The 18,669-nt window shown below is 43.6% G+C and overlaps 1 protein-coding gene and 1 pseudogene across 1 annotated transcript; one reads left to right on the forward strand and one right to left on the reverse strand.

Annotated features, from left to right (window-relative positions):
- Positions 1–7,305: 7,305 nt before the first annotated feature.
- Positions 7,306–13,315, forward strand: LOC109741811 (uncharacterized). The gene is made up of 11 exons (XM_020300895.4): positions 7,306–7,440; positions 8,051–8,150; positions 9,281–9,439; positions 9,622–9,753; positions 9,824–9,886; positions 10,029–10,118; positions 11,266–11,358; positions 11,454–11,597; positions 12,147–12,254; positions 12,956–13,007; positions 13,094–13,315. Exons 2-11 carry the CDS (start codon positions 8,055–8,057, stop codon positions 13,129–13,131), a joined length of 975 nt encoding a protein of 324 aa, XP_020156484.1. The 5' UTR covers positions 7,306–7,440; positions 8,051–8,054; the 3' UTR covers positions 13,132–13,315.
- A 2,570-nt stretch (positions 13,316–15,885) lies between these two features.
- Positions 15,886–18,338, reverse strand: LOC109741805 (uncharacterized; annotated as a pseudogene).
- Between the last annotated feature and the right edge of the window lie 331 nt (positions 18,339–18,669).

The following is an 18,669-nucleotide window of genomic DNA, read 5'->3' on the forward strand; positions in this document are numbered from 1 at the left end:
GACGGAACACAGAGGCGCGGGACGAACTACATGGGCGGCGGCGACTAGGCTAGGGCGTTGCGGCGAGCGCGCTCAAGCTTGAATCCGAGCTCGATAAATTGCGGGAAAGTGGCGGTGCTCACTGTGGTTGCGTAGGGATGCTTGAGGGAGCCGGAGATGGTCTGAACGGCGTGGATCGAGGCGAGGGATGTGGCGGCCATCGTCGAAGAAGATCGTCGAGGGCGCCGTCGTTGGGGCGTCCTAGCTCGCATGCGCCAGTGTAGATGACGAAGGCGACGAGGCAGACCTCACAGACGCGATGGGTTGCTGATTCGGTGGCGGTGGTTTGCGGCGGTTCCTCGGGCGCGGGTGCGCCGGCGAGGTGGTGCTCCTGCGCGGCAAGGGATCGGGCGCGGGGTGCCTAGCGACGCTGGAGAACGAGAGGGAGTGGGGGTCTCAGTCGGGAGGAGTGGGGGTCGTGCGGGAGGAGTGGTGGGATCGTGCGGGGCGACGGGGATGGGCGCCGTTTAGATCCAGGGCGAGCGGGAGTGAGAGGGGATCGGGGAGGGGAGAGGCTAGGGTTCAGGAGTCGGCAGGCCATATAGGCCAGGGGCGCGGTTGGGCCGGTGGGCCGGCCGGCTGGGTCGTGCCCAGTTGGCCAGGGGGGTTCTGTTTTTTTATTTCTCTTTTGTTTAAGTTTTTGGTTTTTATCTATTTCCCTTTGTTTTATTTATTTATTTTAGTTTGAATAAAATACATAATTGGTTCCTAAATTAGTCTAACAATTATACTACTGCTACATGACTTTGGACATCCAAATAAAATAGTCTAATATTTTACAAAATACAAAAGGCATTTAATTAATTTATTTTGCTGCTGTTTACCCATTTTTGAGTATTTACACATTTTATACAAGTGTGGTTTCTCCACCATTATTACTTAGGATTTATTTGTCCCATTTTGAACATTTTAGTTTTAATGTTTGAAAACTTTTATTTTTTGCCCTGATTTTGAATTTTGAATTCGAACCGGTTTCAAACTAACGCGAGATTAACAACAGTAACAGCGGTGACAAGGCATCATTACTAGAGGGTTACTGTAGCTTGATTATCCGGGCGTCACATCGTGGCTAGTCGAGGAGGACGGTTTAATTACATCACAAACAAAGTTTCGTCATGCACAACTCAAAGTTTCGTCATACAGAAAGTATGGACTAAGCGGACACATTGTCATATATCGACAATCACTCCAACATGTCGTGCCATCCATCCAAGTCAGGGAGATAGTCCCCGAGCCTAGTGAAAGGCTTCAGGTCGAGACGCTGAGAGGCTACCCGTGTTCGGATGTCTTCCCGCGACATTTGTCCTTCGTAGAACATCCCTGTTTTTTCAACGACCTCCTTCATGATGATTTGGGCAAGTTCGCGCTGGATGTGATAGAACTCAGCTCGAAGTCGATGATCCTCGATAGCTCCTACATTCTTTGCCCATTGCAGAATATGGGCATCGCCGGATGTAGGTGACATGCGAAGGTTCTGGTGATCCCGTCTGTACTCCAGCATGTGGTGTAGGACATAGAATCCATCATTAAGAGAATCACTCGGTTGCTGGATGCAGCAGAAGTCGGTCTTATGGCCGAAGGCGGGCCTGCCGCCCCTTCTCTTCTTGTCCTTGACCTCTCCACCCCGTGCGTCGTAGTAAAACATAGCACTATCGAGAACATCCTTGATGTGGGTGTAATCCTTTTTGTTAATGTTCTTCGACGAGTCCAAGTAAAGAGCGTGGGAGTATCGGGGGTAGAGGATGATGAGGACGGCGCGCCCGCCGCTGCGCAAAATAAGTACACCTCAAATTAGTTAGCCTCCACCGTGCAAATGAATGATTGAAATCGAAGGAAGGATATCCGCGAGGATGACTTACAGGGGATGATAAGGCACGAGAATCACCTCCTTGTCCTTATTGGCGAGCATGAAATTGACGATGTATTCCCTCGCGTATTCACGGTGCTTTGCGCAGACTCCCAAGAAGCCCTCGTGCATGAAGTACGGGTCAGCGACACAGATATGAGGTATCTGCTCAACCCCGATGATGTAGTTCATGTGCAAGGCATAAAGGCGGACAAACGTAAAATCCAGCTTCTTCACGTGAAACATGTCGAATATGTAATCGAATCGAAGGAAGAACTTATCCGCGGGGAAGAAGTCGACGTACGACAATTGCCGCGGAACGTTAACCACGTAGAGTGGGTATCCTGGATCTTTCGAGGCGATGAGGCCTTTCTCTATCCGCAGCACATCATCATGAAGTCTCCTTAGATCGCCAAATCTGGCCCCTAGCGCTGCTGCAGGTAGGATTGGTTGACCGGGGATATGCCATTTATCCACACCGGGGATATCTATACGGTCTTGAACCCGAGGCTGCTGAGGCGGCTGGATCATAGAATCTGCTTTCTTGCCTTTCCTCGGTCTCTTCCTACGCTTCTTTGCCGGAAGGTCGTCTATAATACGTTGAGCCTCCGGAGGCGGCAATTCAGGCACCGGCTCATGATGCTCAAACCCTGAGTAGGCGCCATTATAGACATACTATTGAGTGCCATCGTCATCCTAATCCTCATCCATGGCGACATCATCAGCGACTAATGGAGCCTCTTCCTTACCCCGTCCGCTATCACCCAACCCGACACCCGACGCTAATTGGGTAGGTGGGGTGTTGATGTTCATACCTTGCTGAGGCTGCGTACTCGTGGGTGTGCTCCCGGCCACCTCCAGACGAAGCAAACTCTTTGGCCACAACAGGACCCACCCATTGCAACAATCACCAAGCTGCCGCGGGGTCTCGTCGTCATCCCCCACTAGTACCAGAGGAGGCAAATTCTCGTGCCCCGGTTTGACACTGGCCACGGAAACCTTGAAGACGTTCGGGGGGATCGACCGGCTGTGGAACAATGGTTCCTTCGGCTTCATTATCGTCGCCTTCCCCACGTCCACCTTCTGGTCGCCGATGGTGTACAATATGGTGCACGGGGTTTCGTCAGCCTGCAAAGAAAAGTCTGCGACGTGAGACATCCGAAAGGCAATGAAAACGGGAGATTATACATTTATTGAAGGGGGCCGGTGTGACAGATACCGTGAGAGCGTCGAGCTCAGCCAAAGACGAAGCACCGCCAAGCACGTCCGGTGCCGGAGCAGGTGCGGGAGCAGGTGCAGCTGCAGGTGCTGGTGCAACGCTAGTCGAGCTGCTCCCCAAGAAGTCAGCAAGGGGAAAGTCCGCTGCATTTTTTTCTGGATTTTGCCTGGTCCAATTGAAAACGGCCGGAACCAAGGAAGTAGACATATCTACAACCACCTGTTTTGCGGCAGCTACCGCTGTTGCGACTGTCTGAGGTGATTTCTTCTCAACCGCAATCTCAACCTTCTTGTCGATGTTTTCTTCAGTTAACCTCCGTCTTTCCTTTCTCTCCTCCGTGGTCTCACGGTAGTACTTCTTCCACGTGGCGCCGTCTCCGACACCGTGCACGCGTCCATACGACGGTCGAGTCTCCACCGGGAGTCGTTTCAATATGTTCAACGCCCGGTTGAATGGAGTGTCCCACTTGGGCCTCGCCAACGCCTTAGACGGCGAGTCGCTTTCGGCCGCAATCCTGTGCTGCTCTCTCTGCAAAAGGCACAAGGATCGTTTACAAATATGACTAACGTGTAGTCGAATTGATCAGAAACTAAAATTACCAGCAGTCTCATGAACTCCGTCGTGACCGCGTTCGTCTCGAAAACCTTCTTCACTGGGTCCCAACGGTGCCGGGCCCTGAGGACGTCACGCTCCTGCGGGACGGTGAACTCCGCCAAGGGGTCTGGGATGCCTAGACTCACGGCTTCCGCGTCCTCCTTGGTCCATATGGACCTCTTCCCGCCGTAACCACAGTTTCTGAGGTGGTGGCACCCAGTGTTCCTCTGTTGAAGCCCCTTCATGTACTTTGACTTTTTTTGGCATCTTCGGCCTCGCAAGCCGCCTTGAATATTTCAAAGTGCTCTGTCGTGATTGTCGGATTATCCTTTAAAATCTCGGAGTAGGGTTCCTTTTTGTCGATCTTTGCTTTCGCCCTTGTTTTCCAGGTGGCCAACGCGTCGCTAAACTTGGACATGGCATGTTTGTTTATCTTCTTCATTGCTGGGTCCTTATCTGGATCTTTATAATCCTTTTCATTCTGGCCCGGGAACAAGAATATCTGGTGCGGCTTCTTTAGGAGGGAGGGCCTCATATTATCTATCTTCTGTAGTTTCTCATCGTTGATGGTGGCGGTTGTCCGTACGATGCAGCCTATTTGATTGTCGTAGCACGCACGCGCTTCATCGGGCGCGGTTGGCTCAAAATTGCCGTCGTCCACCTCCGTGACCACCAGTCTAGTAGTCCTGAGTTTGTTAGGAAGGCGTTGCCTCTTTGCTTTCGGTTCTACACCGGCTCCGCTCCCCGAGGCAGCGTCGGTCTCAGTCTTAGCGCCGGTCTCGATGCCGGTCTCAGTCTCAGCACCGGTCTGTGTGTCGGTCTCAGTCCCCGATGCGACCGGTGGGCCCAGCAACAACCTCGGTTGATCGTCGACAAGGCTCAAAAAACGTCGTTTTTCACCGAAACCTTGTGAACGGACATAAAATGTCCGTATATACACGCGGGATTTTTGTTCCGAATTTTTCAACTTTTCGAAATGTGTATTTAGACAATGGGTGCATATGCACGTAGGAGCAAAAGGGAATATCCCCTATGCTCCTACTTACACACCCCTATACGTATTGTCAGAGTTTACACCACAAAAATTTGCTTCTCATTTAAATATTTTTTAAATTCAAATTCCATAGCACAAAATATCTGGAACTTTGTATGTGATAAGGAGGCTAGTCCAACCCCATATAATTAATTTCAAGAATTTTGGGGGAGTTATAATTCAATTTCTACCAATATAAACCTAGATTTAATTAGTGTCTGAGGTTTATTCAAATATTCAAATTTTATTTTAAACTTTAAAATTTTGTGAGAGCCACATAATCAAAATTAGTTTTTTATTTAAAAAATAGGGTTTGGAAGGGTATTTTGGGCAATTGGCAAAAATTAGGGTTTTAGCCCTTTAGAAAATCTTGATGGTTTATTAAATCCTCATTTTCAATTGAAAAATCAAAATATCTAAATTTTACTAATTTTAAACTTATTATTTTGGGAGAGCCACATAATCAAAATGAGGATTTTTTCAATATAATTATGGTTTGGACAATTGGCAAAATTTGGAATTTTAGCCCTTTTGGAAAAACTTGCGGGTTAAGTAAAATTCTTATTTTCAATTGAAAAATTAAATAAACATGATGCTTATGAGATGATCATGATGCACAATCAATTCCTAATTAATGATGTAACCTTGGGTTGTTATATAGGTTGCATTCTAGCGAACCACTCGTTGTCCAAAAGCCTAACCATAAATGTAGTGGTTTCATGCTATTTACTGAAATTAGCAGATATTTGTTGTGCCTAAGTGTGTGAGTTTAGAAAACAACGTTGATTAAATATCTAAGTCACACAAAATATTAGTTTTTACAGAAACAACTTTGTTAAATCTAAGTTGCTTGTGATTGTTACATATCTAATCGATATTCTGGGCGCCTGATGTCGCAGAGTTAGGATTCTCCTACGCATGGGAGATAAAGATTTGCTCAAATAACCATTACCATCGATGTGGATACAAGAAAATAAGAATATTAATCTTAACCGAGTTAGATGCATACAAACTTACACTAAATTTCAAGCCCTGCTAATCAATGAACATGTACTCCCTCCGTCTTATAATATTACATCCAATATACATATTTAATGTAATAATGTTTTATATTATAAGACAGAGGGACTAGTAATTAGGCAGTCAACTACTCGTGTTCTTGGTTCTGGTGGTTGTAGGATGAAATAGTCGGTACCACATGACACATGTGGTAAGCAACTCAAACTTGACAAAAAAGGGTGAAATAGTCGTTCATGGTTGACATTATAATAGAAAAGAAATCGCTTATGATGGTTGCTTTATATATAAAATGGCGGATCGAGGACGGACAAGATGCCGCCTCCGGAGCAGGCCTCCTCGACGAACCTCGTGAGCGTCGTCCCTTCCAAGAACATAGCATCGGTAGGCCTCTTCCAGGTGAACATCTCCAGCAAAAGAATCTCGTAGTTGTACGCGTCGCCGCCGGCGCATGCTCGCCCGCCCATCCCGTACTCTACAAAATCTCAGAGCATTTCCGGTGAACATTTCTGCAGCGCGTGTGCTAGAATTTATACGTAGTACGTGGTTGATCTTTAGTTACCTGGGGCAATGTAACCGATGAAACCCTTGAGGATCACAGAGCTGCAAGCTTGCCCACTCGGGTCGGCAACACCGAGAATCTCGCGAGACCGAAGTCGTCGACGCGGGCAACCATGTCGTCATCGAGAAGGATGTTGCTCGGCTTCAGATCACAGTGCGCGATCGGCGCCTCGCAGTCGCTGTGAAGGTAATCCAGCGCCGAGGCCACGTCCACGGCGATGTTGAGCCACTGCACAAGGGTCAGCGTCCTGGTGTCCTGGTGCAACCACCTCTCCAGTCTCTCGTTGGGCATGTACCCGTACATCAGAGCCTTGAACTCCTCCCCTCTGCCGCTCACGCACACGGTCAGAATCCTGATGAGGTTGCGGTGCTGGGCATGTCACAGGGGCACATGAGTCCTAGTCGGTTACGTCGGTGAAGAGGAGTCCTCCACGGATTAGGAGTCTTTATCTTGTCTTGTACGTCATGGCTTCTTATAGATCGTCATGGGCAACCCGAAGTGGTCCCTTATGAACCCTCATGGGTCTTCGGCCCGACCCACGTAGCCGGGAGACGACATGGTGAATGATCGCTAACTCAGGACAGCATCGGATGGCGTGTGAAGGTGTGTCTTCGACAGATCTCGTAAGATTCGATAGTAATTGTCTTTGATGGATCTACTCGGATCTGTTCTTCCTTCATCTACGTTCGTGTGATTCTTTCCGATCTACACTTCTCTTCATCGATGATATTTTTTTTTCTGATGCGCTGGTCTTATGGAGCCTTAACACGATGACCTTAAGACTGTTTACTACAACAAGTTTTGCCCGGCTTCGATGAGGAAGGGACGATGACGGCGGCGCGCCTTCGGCTCTCCTTAATGTTTGTGTTGCTGCTAGGTGGTCTACGGATCTCTGAATGTAATTTTTATTATTTCTGGTGGTGTTTGTTGATAAAATAATAATAAAATGATTATTATCATTTCCGTCTGTTTTTTGATGATTGATTTGAGACTGGGGTCTTCGTTTGTTGTTGCCTTTCCGGTCCCCGCTTCACCTCCGTCGGCCGTCTCCCCTGTTCTCCCGTCCCAAACCTCTTCCCTTCCCACCGAAACGCGGCTACCACCTCGAAGCCCGACCACCGGGCTTGCTGGTAAGGAAGCCCTAGAGTCTGCAAATGCATTGCTGTTCGTTTTGCTCTGGTCTTCTCTCTGCTGTAAATAATCGACCCACCCGGATCTTTCTTAACAAAGATGGATCGCTGTTGAGCCCCGTCAAATAGGGTTTACCCAAGGTGCTGTTGCTGCATCCGCCCTATTTTCCAGTAAGATTTGGGGGCTTCGACTGAACCCACACCACATGCCCCGCGTGAAGTCGCTCCCTGGAATATACAGAGCCATGGAGTAGCATCGCCATAGTCTGGTGGAAGTTAGGGCACCTTCTCCATCAGCGATTCTGCAATCCATTCGTTGTTTCCTTAGGAATTTGAGTTAATCTTGCATAAGTTGGTTATTTTAGGTACGTTTTTGTAGTTTATTATGTAGAAACTAGAAAGCGCCATTCGTTTTTTCAGAATTTTGAGACATAGGCTATACATTGTTCACATTTTAGGATATAAATGCCTTTATATGGCATAGATTGAGTATGGTAACCAACAACTGGAAAACATTTTTGCTTGTGTAATGCATCTTATAATTAGATTTCTACACGATAACATTTTGTGCCTTGGAGGATTGCTTGATTTATTCTTCTTCTTTTGGCAGTCCTATGGAAGAAGGCGGTGACTATTATGTTGTCAAGAAAGGGGACATGGTTGCTGTTTACAAAACTTTAAATGATTGCCAGGCGCAAATTTGCTCTTCGGTACGTGATGCTATATGAAGAATTTTCAGTTAACTTGCTTGCACTTTACCACTATGCTGATATCTAAGATTCTTATTATGCCATTATCAGAAGTCAGAATTATGCCATAATGTATCAACCCTACTATTACTACTCTAAACATGAAGTTGTTTTAGCAAATGTTCCACTTGTCCTTGCTCCCTCAGTCAAGTCTGTATCCTAAAATCACCATGGTTGCATATGTACGAAGTTTTACTAAACCTTGTTTCTTTTGCCTTCTGGCCTTGGCATGTTCCATACTTAGTGGAAGGGAGATGAACATGTCAGCATAGCTCCTTTTGTAGCTTCTATCAGTGTTTGCTGTTCCATGCCTTAGTGAAGTAGCGAACTACTGACATTGTTCCTTCCAATTTTTCTAATGCTGGTTAACCAGGCTGAGGTTTCAATATTTCTTGATATTTACTTGAAGTTAATTGGTTGGATAGATACATACTGCTAGTCTTATGAACAACAATTAAATCATTATTTGTAGCTAGGTTAGTACGTTACTGTATGGTTGGTTCCGCAGGTGGAGTTTGCTATACATTGAACCTCTTAAGGTTAGCTAATCACAACAATCTTGCAATACCTCAAAATATATCAGCTAAATTTTATATGTTTGATTTGAGAATTATATGCCAATTCATTATGATGCTCAGTTGCTACCAATGTTTGCTTGTATTTATTTAATTGTATTAGCTAAATTTAACAAGACGCATACCTTTTCATAATATAGCATATTCATGACTCCACATAATTCCAGTTGAACTACTACAATATTGCTTCCAATTCCTTGTACTGGTCTGGTTATATACAGACAGTTAACCACAGGATTTATGTTTTAAGCTGGGGAATAGTGTAATAGCAGCCTGTATTTCTATGTTACTCTTGCTGCTACAACTATCCAATACTATATATATTTTTTGTGTCCTTCATGTTTACTATGAAAATAACTTGGAATCTGCAGATAGCAAAACTATAAAATGATCATTGTACATGAACCTCGAAAACAAGGTGGGATGGAAGATGAACCATTCACCAGCTTATCACCATTCCGATATTCTTACGAGCAAAGGCGTTATCTTCTCACATTTTGGTTTTGTTTTTGAAAGGTATCTGGTCCTGCTGCAAGTGCCTACAAGGGTTACTGCTGGAGCAAAGAAAAGGCAGAATACCTCTCTTCACGTGGACTAGTCAATGCTTCGTATACAATCAGTGCAGCTGAACTTAGGGAAGATTTATTGGGTGCCCTTGTGCCCTGCACTTTCCAGGTAAACTGCTAATAATTGCACTTGAATTCGCTTTCCCATAATCAGATGACATGTTATAATCTGAAAATAGTTACTATGAGGTATGAGGTCAAAGCTTGTAATGAGTTATTTTCTTGTTTTTTGACCTAGTACAGCTGGTATCTTTGATGCATTGAATTATCATATTTTTCTTTTCTTTATAGGAGGTAACTGCTACTAGTTCAAACCAACGAGCTCCAAATCGGTCCACCCTCGGCAGTGATATAAGATATCAACCTGGCATCCATAATGATATAAAATATGAGCCTGGGACACAACCTGTGGATCTGAATTATGTAAGTTCTGCTATTGCAAGCAGCCAACCACTCATAATATCATCAATTACGTCATATTGTGTTATTACAGAGTGTCGCTGGATCTGGTCAAGCTCAAGGTTACTCAGTCCAGGAACATGCATTTAGTGGGCAGGTATGTAATATGTCACGACTAAGAATATACAGCACGCAAATTATGCGCTTCTAGCATATATTTCCCCTTTTCAAATACAATTGCAAGCACTTGTCTAATATGGAAGTATTGATTTTTTTTATATGATGGGCTTATATTGCAGGAAGCCAAACCAAGGTCCTCCAGTTATTCCTCGCCAAATAACCTTAACCACACTGGAGCTTTTGATGCACAACCTGTCTCAAAACAATATGTAATGTTTGGTCATGTTTGGACTGATTGCTTATAAGTTTTCCAATCTGTTTGAGATGCTGTAGGAAGTGATCTATGCACTTAAGTTCTGTCTAGTAGGTCCAATATCAAAGAAGCTAAGCATACATAGTTTCAATTTTGAAATATCTAATATGCTTCAATGGTAAATATTTGTAATTGGTGTTGTTAGACTCACGATGCTGAATTAGATGAGATGTTCATCGGCAGGATAGCGCAATATAGCCTCAGTGTAGAATCAGGATCAAACCAGATTCTACAAAATAAACACTTTAAACATCTGTAGTCAACTATAGAAATTATACTTACAACTTAAATTTTCGAAAACGCAGTGGATGCTAAAGATCATTTAATATTTATACATATTATAATGGATATGAAAAAAAAAAGGTTCGCCAGAATTATCTCTCGAAATAGGCTTTCGCCCCGCTTTATAAATAAAGCCACCAGCTTGGTTCGCCAAAATTATCATTTGATAAGAAGTAAGATGTTACACTAAAGAGGACATATACAGTCAACGATCCTACAAATTTTTGTGTTACGTAGGATTAGATTGGTCCAATCAATCGGTCTTACAATGTAGGATTGTATGACTTGGGTCAAGATTCTGACTTAGCATCACTATATTTTTTTATTTTGCCACAAAATCAACCAAATAGGTCTTCAGTTCCGAACCTGTTCTGGCACTAACTCAATTCCATTCATGAACATGTTCTGATTAAAAAGGAAAATTTTATCCAGATGTATTTTTGCATGATCATTTACGGAAAGCTTGTATATTTATAATCTGCTCACATCAGGCCATTAAATTATGAGGTACTTTTCAAGTGCGCTTATTTGTTGTATCTCTTGGCTGCTATACTTTGTTTAGTCAAAGCGGGTGTATTAATATTGTATAATCTATTCAATTAAGACTACCTGCCCATAATAGGTGTTTCAAGTATATTCATTTCCTGCACCTAAAGACTTGCACCTAGCCTTATAACTGTTGCAGCCAAACTATTGAAACAAACTTTGATGGTTGTGTGGTTACATACTTCTCTTGCACGTAACTTGCCTCAGCTGGCCATCAGCGCATGCTATATTTTCATGTTGAATTTATACAAGTTCTGCACTTTTCTGGTCATCAGATGGTATGTGTGGTTCACTTTGACGGTGCTTCAAAAGGAAACCCAGGAAAATCAGGTGCTGGAGCTGTACTTATGACTGAAGACGGGAGAGTGGTACAGTAAATATTTAATGTACTTCAGAGTTTATCCTTTGCAGTTTTGGTCTGTCGATCTATCCCTTGACTTCATGTCCTGACATATCCTTGAAGATATCCCGACTTCGTGAGGGTCTTGGTGTTGCTACCAATAATGTTGCTGAGTACCGGGGCCTTATCTTAGGACTGAAATATGCCATCAGGCTTGGATTCAAGAGAATCAAAGTATATGGTGACTCTCAACTAGTCTGTTATCAGGTACATGCTTATGAGCTTCTTTTTTATCAGTGATCAAGTTGCCCACATTTTATGGTTGTCTGGCAACTCTGCATTTTCATGCTTATCTAAATCACAAGTCATGCGGCTAACTGAAACAGTAAGAGACAACTGGAAAAAGAGAGCAAAAGTCATACAAATCTTAGTTTTACTTGTGCATTATTCTACAGGCAACTAGGAATCAATATTCCCATATTTAATGCTATGTAGGAAAACATTAATCAGAAACACTCAGGATGTCTGTAGCATTTTTCTTATTTTTGTAGCACTTCGTTTACTCTGAAACCTTCAACGTGCATATCAGCACCTTAAAACCTGGAACTGTTCTTGTAATCATCGTGCATTTTCTTTGAGAACTTCACTGCACAACTATTGAAAGTGTAAACTAGAGTACAGGAGGATAAAAAGGACAAACGTCATTTTACAAACGATGTTAAAAATTTCTATCGAAATCATGGGGCAAAGAAAGATGATGTGGAGACTAGAAAAGATATTTGTTCTTTCGACAGCCTTCTCATATTTCTTAAACAGGTGAAAGGTACATGGCAAGCAAAGAAAGAGAACATGATGGAACTGTGCAAAGAAGTGAGAAATCTTCAAGAGAACTTCATCTCTTTTGAGGTCCACCATGTCCGACGGGTATTGTACATTCTATTCCTCTCGGTCTATTGGTATCCTAATAATTCCAACGTGCTGCTGGTTTGGTAATTTGATATATAGCATGCATAGTGAGGCCACATTATTTTCTTAGCACTTCCTAAAGAGGAACCTTAGCACTTGATGTTAAGTCATGGGCATTTATTGGCATTGGTAACTGTACGTTTGAGAAAGATTGTGTTGTTAGCGTTAGACTTGCAGGCAAGGGTTGTGTGACAAAGGGTGCCTTGGAGAGGCATTCTTTCTTCTATTACCTGTCAAGATGAAATTGCTAATACTCTTTGCGGGGAAATATAAAGTAAAATGGAAGTACTAGTTTACTCCTATTTGATTCATAGTCACATACAGCGGATTGTGGGCACCTCCTAAACCTCTGAATGAACTGAAACCAGTACATTATTTTCTCTTTGGTTTTGCATCCACACCAATGCATCATCCTGTTCTTATACTTTCCATGTGGAAGAGCAAATTCTGTTTACAGCATAACAGTGCCTTGACAATGCAAGATAATACTCCCTCCGTCCCAAAATAAGTGTCACAACTTTAGTAACTTAGTACACAGTTGAGACACTTATTTTGGGACGGAGGGAGTATGTTTTATGCTTCCTGTACTACATTTGTGGTGTCTGCTTCAGACAGCAATATGTTTGGCTTTGCTGATCTGTCCATTTTCTGAATGCAAGGAATGGAACTCTGAGGCGGATCGCCAGGCAAACATAGCCATCACCCTCGCAAGTACGATATGTTCAGCCCATATTTTCTTCGCATTTCATGTGCTTAATCATTTAACCTTGACGGCTTGAACAAACTACGCACCACAGGCGGCGCGGTTTCTGAGGAGCGTGGCGACGGCTTCTGAGCTTGTGACAGTAGCCTTGTCCGACTATAACTAGTCTATGTATTTAGTTAACAGTAGTCTTACCCTAAAAAGAAGTTAACAGTAGTCTGTGTTGGAGTGGTTATCTGTGTCCATTTTCTTGTATTTGAACTTGGTTCTCTGTCTCCAGTTGAATGTGATGCACTGTGCTTCTCCTTGTTGCTTATTACTGGTTGGGCCTCTTTTGGACAATCAGGTAGCTTTCTTGCCGTAAACTTCCAATAGATGGCCTTTAATTTTGGTTTGCTTTGTTCGCCTCTTCACAATTATTTTTGGCAGAAAGAATAGTATTCCCTCCGTTCACAAATAGGAATATAAGTGTTCTAACTTTTATTTCTGAATTGGAGGTATATAGACACGTTTTAGTGTGTTTGTTCATTCATTTTAGTCCGTATTGAAATATTCAAAACATTTTATGTTTGTGAACAGAAGGAGTATGTTTCTGACCAATCAAAACAATTTAATGACAGCTTTGCGATTTACTCCCTCTGTTCCTAAATACAAGTATTTCTAGAGATTTCAATAGAGAAATTGGATCTTTTGCCTCACTTTTCTTCTAACTTTGATCATCCAAGAATGACGGGTGGGCCTGGGGCCACTTGCTATTGAGACATGCATGGGGCAAATCATCAAACCCCATGTAAAGGGGGGCAAAAGATCCAATCCCCTGATTTCAATATAGACTACATATGGATGTATATAGACGTAGTTAGTGTAGATTCATTCATTTTGCTCTGTATGTAGTTTATATTAGAATCTCTAAAAAGACTTGGGCCTCCTTTGGTTTGGAGGAATTTTGTTGGAATTTCATAGGGTAGGATTTTTATAGGAAAAATCCCTATAGAACTCTTTGGTTTGTAGGAATGGAATCCTATTCCTATGAAGGAATCTTCCTATCCTTCACATTTCATAGAAAAATAAACATTAGCCTAGATTCAATGAAAAAAAAATCCTATGATGTGAAACAAAGGACATCTCCTTTCCTATTCCTACTCGTAGGATTTGAGATGCATGTCATCTCAATTCCTATATCTTTTCTATTCCTCTAATTTTCCTATCCTATGAACCAAAGGAGGCCTTATATTTAGGAACGGAAGGAGTACAATGTAGAGAGATTGTTTTGATAAAGTGTTACAAGGAACATAGGGGGGGGGGGAGTAGCTTGGTGACATTTTTGTTCTTACATAAAAAAGTTTCGTCTACATGTATACAAGACGATGATATATGAATGAACTCACTCATTTCATGTATTGATCTTGTTTTTAGTCAAACATATTTAAGATTAATCAAATTGATAGAATAAAATATCATTTTTCCTAGGACAATATCTTATGTCTCTGGCTCGAAGGATCCTTTGCCCACAAGAAAAGATCCAAGCTTTTCTCCTCCTGCGACGGCGGCGTAGGAATAATGTCTCCCATGACCCGATTTTCTATCCCCATGATGTGTTTATTGTTGTCGGAGGGCGTTTTGAGTTGTATCTCCGTTGGATCTGATCTTCGTTTGTGTGTTTACATGTTTTATTCTTCTGATCTATAACTTTCTTCATCGGCGATGGTTGCTGCCCTGGTCCATTGATCTTGTGTGTCTTTAGCATGATGACTTCTCGACTGTGTGTCCTTAGCATGATGACTTCTCGACTGCGCCTTCAGCTCACTCCAGTGTTTGTAGTAGTCGCTAGGCGGTCCATGGACCTTGTTGTGATTTTTATTACCTCTTGTGTTCTTTGTACTGCCGTGGTTGGTTACAGATCGAAGTTTCTACCACAAAAAAAAAAATCAATATTTGCGACACCAAATTAATATCATGAGATCATGACATATGTTTTCATAATATATTCATTTAGTATTGTACTTTTTTTCTTCATATTGTTACTATTAACTCGGCCCAACTTAAGACAAGATTAAGTGAGCCTTGTATACATGGAAAGAGGGATCACATGTTTACAAAAACTTGGTTTATTTTTGTATCTGTAAATATATTTTTCTTTCTAATTTTAGGGTCTATTTGGATTGGATTTTCATGATAATTTTGGTGGATTTGATTTCTAAGTAGAACCTTTTTCCTATGAAAGCCCTTGGGGTCATAGTATTGGGTTACCAAATTCCTCTATCATCCACTCATGTGTCCCCCATTCCATATGAATCTCAACATGAGCTCAAACATCATTTCATTTTTCCTCTAATAAGTCCAATGAGGGGTTTTGGAATCTCAATATAATTTCTATTATGTTCGAGATGCTTTGTACTTCCGCTGAACTTTGATAATAGACCTGGATCATTTTCGCAAAAAATAGTCAAATGAACTTTCACTCTTTCCTCAATCCTCCAAACTTCTTGTATTTGTTTCTTGTACACCAACCAAGGACACATATTGCAGAATTTCTTTGTTCTAGAATCATACATGACTAGAAGGATTGGGCGCGCTTTACTGTGCCGTTGGTGTTGTTGGTTTTGCTAAAAAAATTAACCACTTTGTTTCAAAATATAAGGTGTATTACTTTTTTGAAAAGTCAAACCTTTTAGTTTGATCAAATTTGTAGAGAAATATATCAAAATCCATAATTTCAGATCGGTATGATTAGATTCATCATGGAATGAATTTTCATACTTTTTGTTTAATATTTCGTAAAATAATAATATCGTGGATGTCGATATGTTTGCTCTGAACTTGATCAAAGCTAAAGAAGTTTGACTTCTCAAAAAACTAATACCCCTTATAGTTTGGAACTGATGAAATATTTAGTTTGATGGATGAGGAAGATGATGGAGTGCGTTTAATTTTTATTTAAAATGCGATGATTTGGTTGGACTTTCGTGGTTGATTCTATGTTATCCACTAACCAACGTATATCTATGTAGGGAAATTTTTGCGTCGCTGACTACATGTACTATATTGGTGCTACAATATCACATGGTTTTTCTAGATAGTGAGAGGATGCACGGGATTGATATATTTTTATAGGCCAGTTGCTGCTGATTGATTTGAAAAATCGTTGGCCTGGTCAAAATTGTAAACCAATTCAAAATTGAATGTTTCAAATAGCTTCAAAATTAGGGAACATAGTGAATTACAAAAACTGAATGGGAGAGTTTGAGAAATTGTTGACCCGGTCAAAATCGGGTGACCCAATTCTAAATTGAATACCTCAATTAACTGTGAGGCCTTAAAAATTAGGAAGCATAGTGTATGGTACTCCAATTCTAAAAGAATTGAATGGGAATACTTTGAGAAATTGTTTATTGGGTCAAAATTGGGTGACCCAATGTTAGACCTCAATTGAATGTGGGGCTCTTTAAAACTAGGGAGCATAGTGTTATAGAGAACATAGTGTATAATATAAAAGAATTGAATAAGAAAATTTTGAGAAATTGTTGACCCGATCAAAATCGAATGATCCAATTCTAATTAGAGATCTTAATTAAATGTGGCTCTTTAAACTAAGGAGCATAGTGTTATAGAGGATTCCACGGTACTGTAAAGCCCTCTTATATTTATTTACTGAAGGAGTACATGCTATCTCAATGCTGTATTTTTTTTTTCTATTCCTATGCAATGTATGTCTTAAAATTCCTCTATCGGAACTGTTTATCCCTGGAACTCAAAGGCCACAAAGGTATTTATCTAAACATGAAGTTTGAGATTTGTCTCAAACCATTAGCGCTATAACAAGAAGCACTAAAGGTCTAAAGCACATCATGCATCTCATGTCTACTTAATTGCAACAGAAACACATAAATAATGTGAAGCGTAAGTTGACAAAGATCAAGCAAGTTCCTGCTTATTGGAACATTGACCATAAAAGCAAAGAACCACCAAAAACTGGATGCCCTTTACCACCAAAACCAAGGTACTCCTACTGCTTATTCTAAATCATTTTGTGCTAATGAAGTGTAGATAGAGCAGTACGTCTTTAAACCAAAAACATAAATAAATCTCCAAACGGCAGAAACCATTGTCAACACTTCACTTGTCCGGCGGCAGTGGATGAGGAGCCCCGGCAGGGCGCATCTGGGCGACGCGGCTGTGCCTGTTGGAGTGCAGCTCCGGGGAGAAAGTGGGGCTGCGCAGCGGCCGGTACTCCGGCACCAGGCGGCCGGCCCGGTACCGCATGCCGCACGCATTGCACAGCGTCTTGCGGCCCTCCGGTCCCTGGCGCCATTGCGGCGTCTCCGCCGTCCCACAGTGCCGGCACAGCCGCTGCCCCAGGTCAGAAAGCGCCGGCGACGCCACTGCACGTCGCGCCGCCCCCTCCGTCCGAGGCGTCACCACCGACGGCTTCGGCTCCATTATCTCCACCGCCGGGACGTTCTTGTTCGGCAGCCACTCCCGCTCCTCCTCCGCAGCCGCCCCCTCGCGCCATTGCGGCTTCTTCATCTTCCCGCAGTGCTGGCACCACTGCTGCTCCGGCTCAGCCGCTGTCGGAGTCGGAGGCCACGCCAAAGTCCGTCGCTGGCGCACCACCCTCTTCGTCTGAGACCCCAACTCCGGCGGCTCCGGCTCCACAGTCCCCAATGCCTCGCCGCCGCCAACCTCCAGTCCCTGCAAGGGCCAAACATTACCTCCATTTTCCCTACCAAGCAACCCAAATTCCCTGACCAAAAGGAACAGCATGCGGAAAACGCGTACTGCCTGATCAGAGGGTGCATGCTCCGGGCGTTCCCTCTTGTACCGCACGCCACACGCGTTGCACAAGGTGCGGCAGCCCGCTGGTCCCCTGTGCCACTGCGGCGTCTTCGTCGTCCCGCAGTGCCTGCACCGCCGCTGCCCCGGCCTAGCCGACATCGCCCCGCGCCGCCGGCGCACCACCTTCGTCCGAGGCCCTATCACCGCTGGTTCCTGCTCCATCTCCTCCACCGTCGGGAATGCGTCCTTGTTGGGCAGCGACTCGAGCTCCTCCTGGGCCCGACGGCCCCCCATCACCGCTGGCTCCAGGTCCATCTCCTCCAACGCCGGGAACGCGTCCTTGTTGGACAACCACTCGAGCTCCTCCTCCGCCAGCCGCCGCCTCCAGCCCCTGCAACTGCAAGCACCAACCTTCATCGCCAATTCCGTACGACGAGACCCCCCAAAAAGCCTCACCGAAAGGAAAAACCTACCAACTGGTCAAAGAAGGACTGGAGGTCGCCGCCGCTAGAAAGGAGATCGTCAACGACCGCGTCCCCGTGGAGCCCGTCCACCGTCGCCATCGCCGCCGCCTGCTTCCTTAGCCCGAGAGGAGAACGCGAAAGGGTGTGGGGAAACTTCTGTGCTTGGTGGGCTTCTAGGAGAAGGTAAGTCGGTGAGGTGGGTGGGCTAAGGGGCTTCTTTTGAAGTTCGCTGGCGGGAGTGAGTCTGATTTACCTTTTCATTTCGTTGGACGCGCGAGTTTGGAATTTGGAGATGGCCACCGTAAAAACGAATGAAGCGGACAAAACATCGAAAATCCATATCTGCATCCGAGCTCATCTGCACCCCCGCTGACGAAAAAAATCAAAACAAATACTACAAAATTCAAAAAATTCCAATTTTTTTGTGTGA

Source organism: Aegilops tauschii, chromosome 1 (genome assembly GCF_002575655.3).
Source record: "Aegilops tauschii subsp. strangulata cultivar AL8/78 chromosome 1, Aet v6.0, whole genome shotgun sequence".
Taxonomy (NCBI): Eukaryota; Viridiplantae; Streptophyta; class Magnoliopsida; order Poales; family Poaceae; genus Aegilops; species Aegilops tauschii.

Excerpts from the sequence above, each read along its gene's own strand:
- LOC109741811 (XM_020300895.4), top strand. The coding sequence starts at position 8,055 with ATGGAAGAAGGCGGTGACTATTATGTTGTCAAGAAAGGGGACATGGTT. Across the intron at positions 9,440-9,621 it reads TTGTGCCCTGCACTTTCCAG|GAGGTAACTGCTACTAGTTC; the intron begins GTAAACTGCTAA and ends TTTTCTTTATAG. Across the intron at positions 11,359-11,453 it reads TGACTGAAGACGGGAGAGTG|ATATCCCGACTTCGTGAGGG; the intron begins GTACAGTAAATA and ends ATATCCTTGAAG.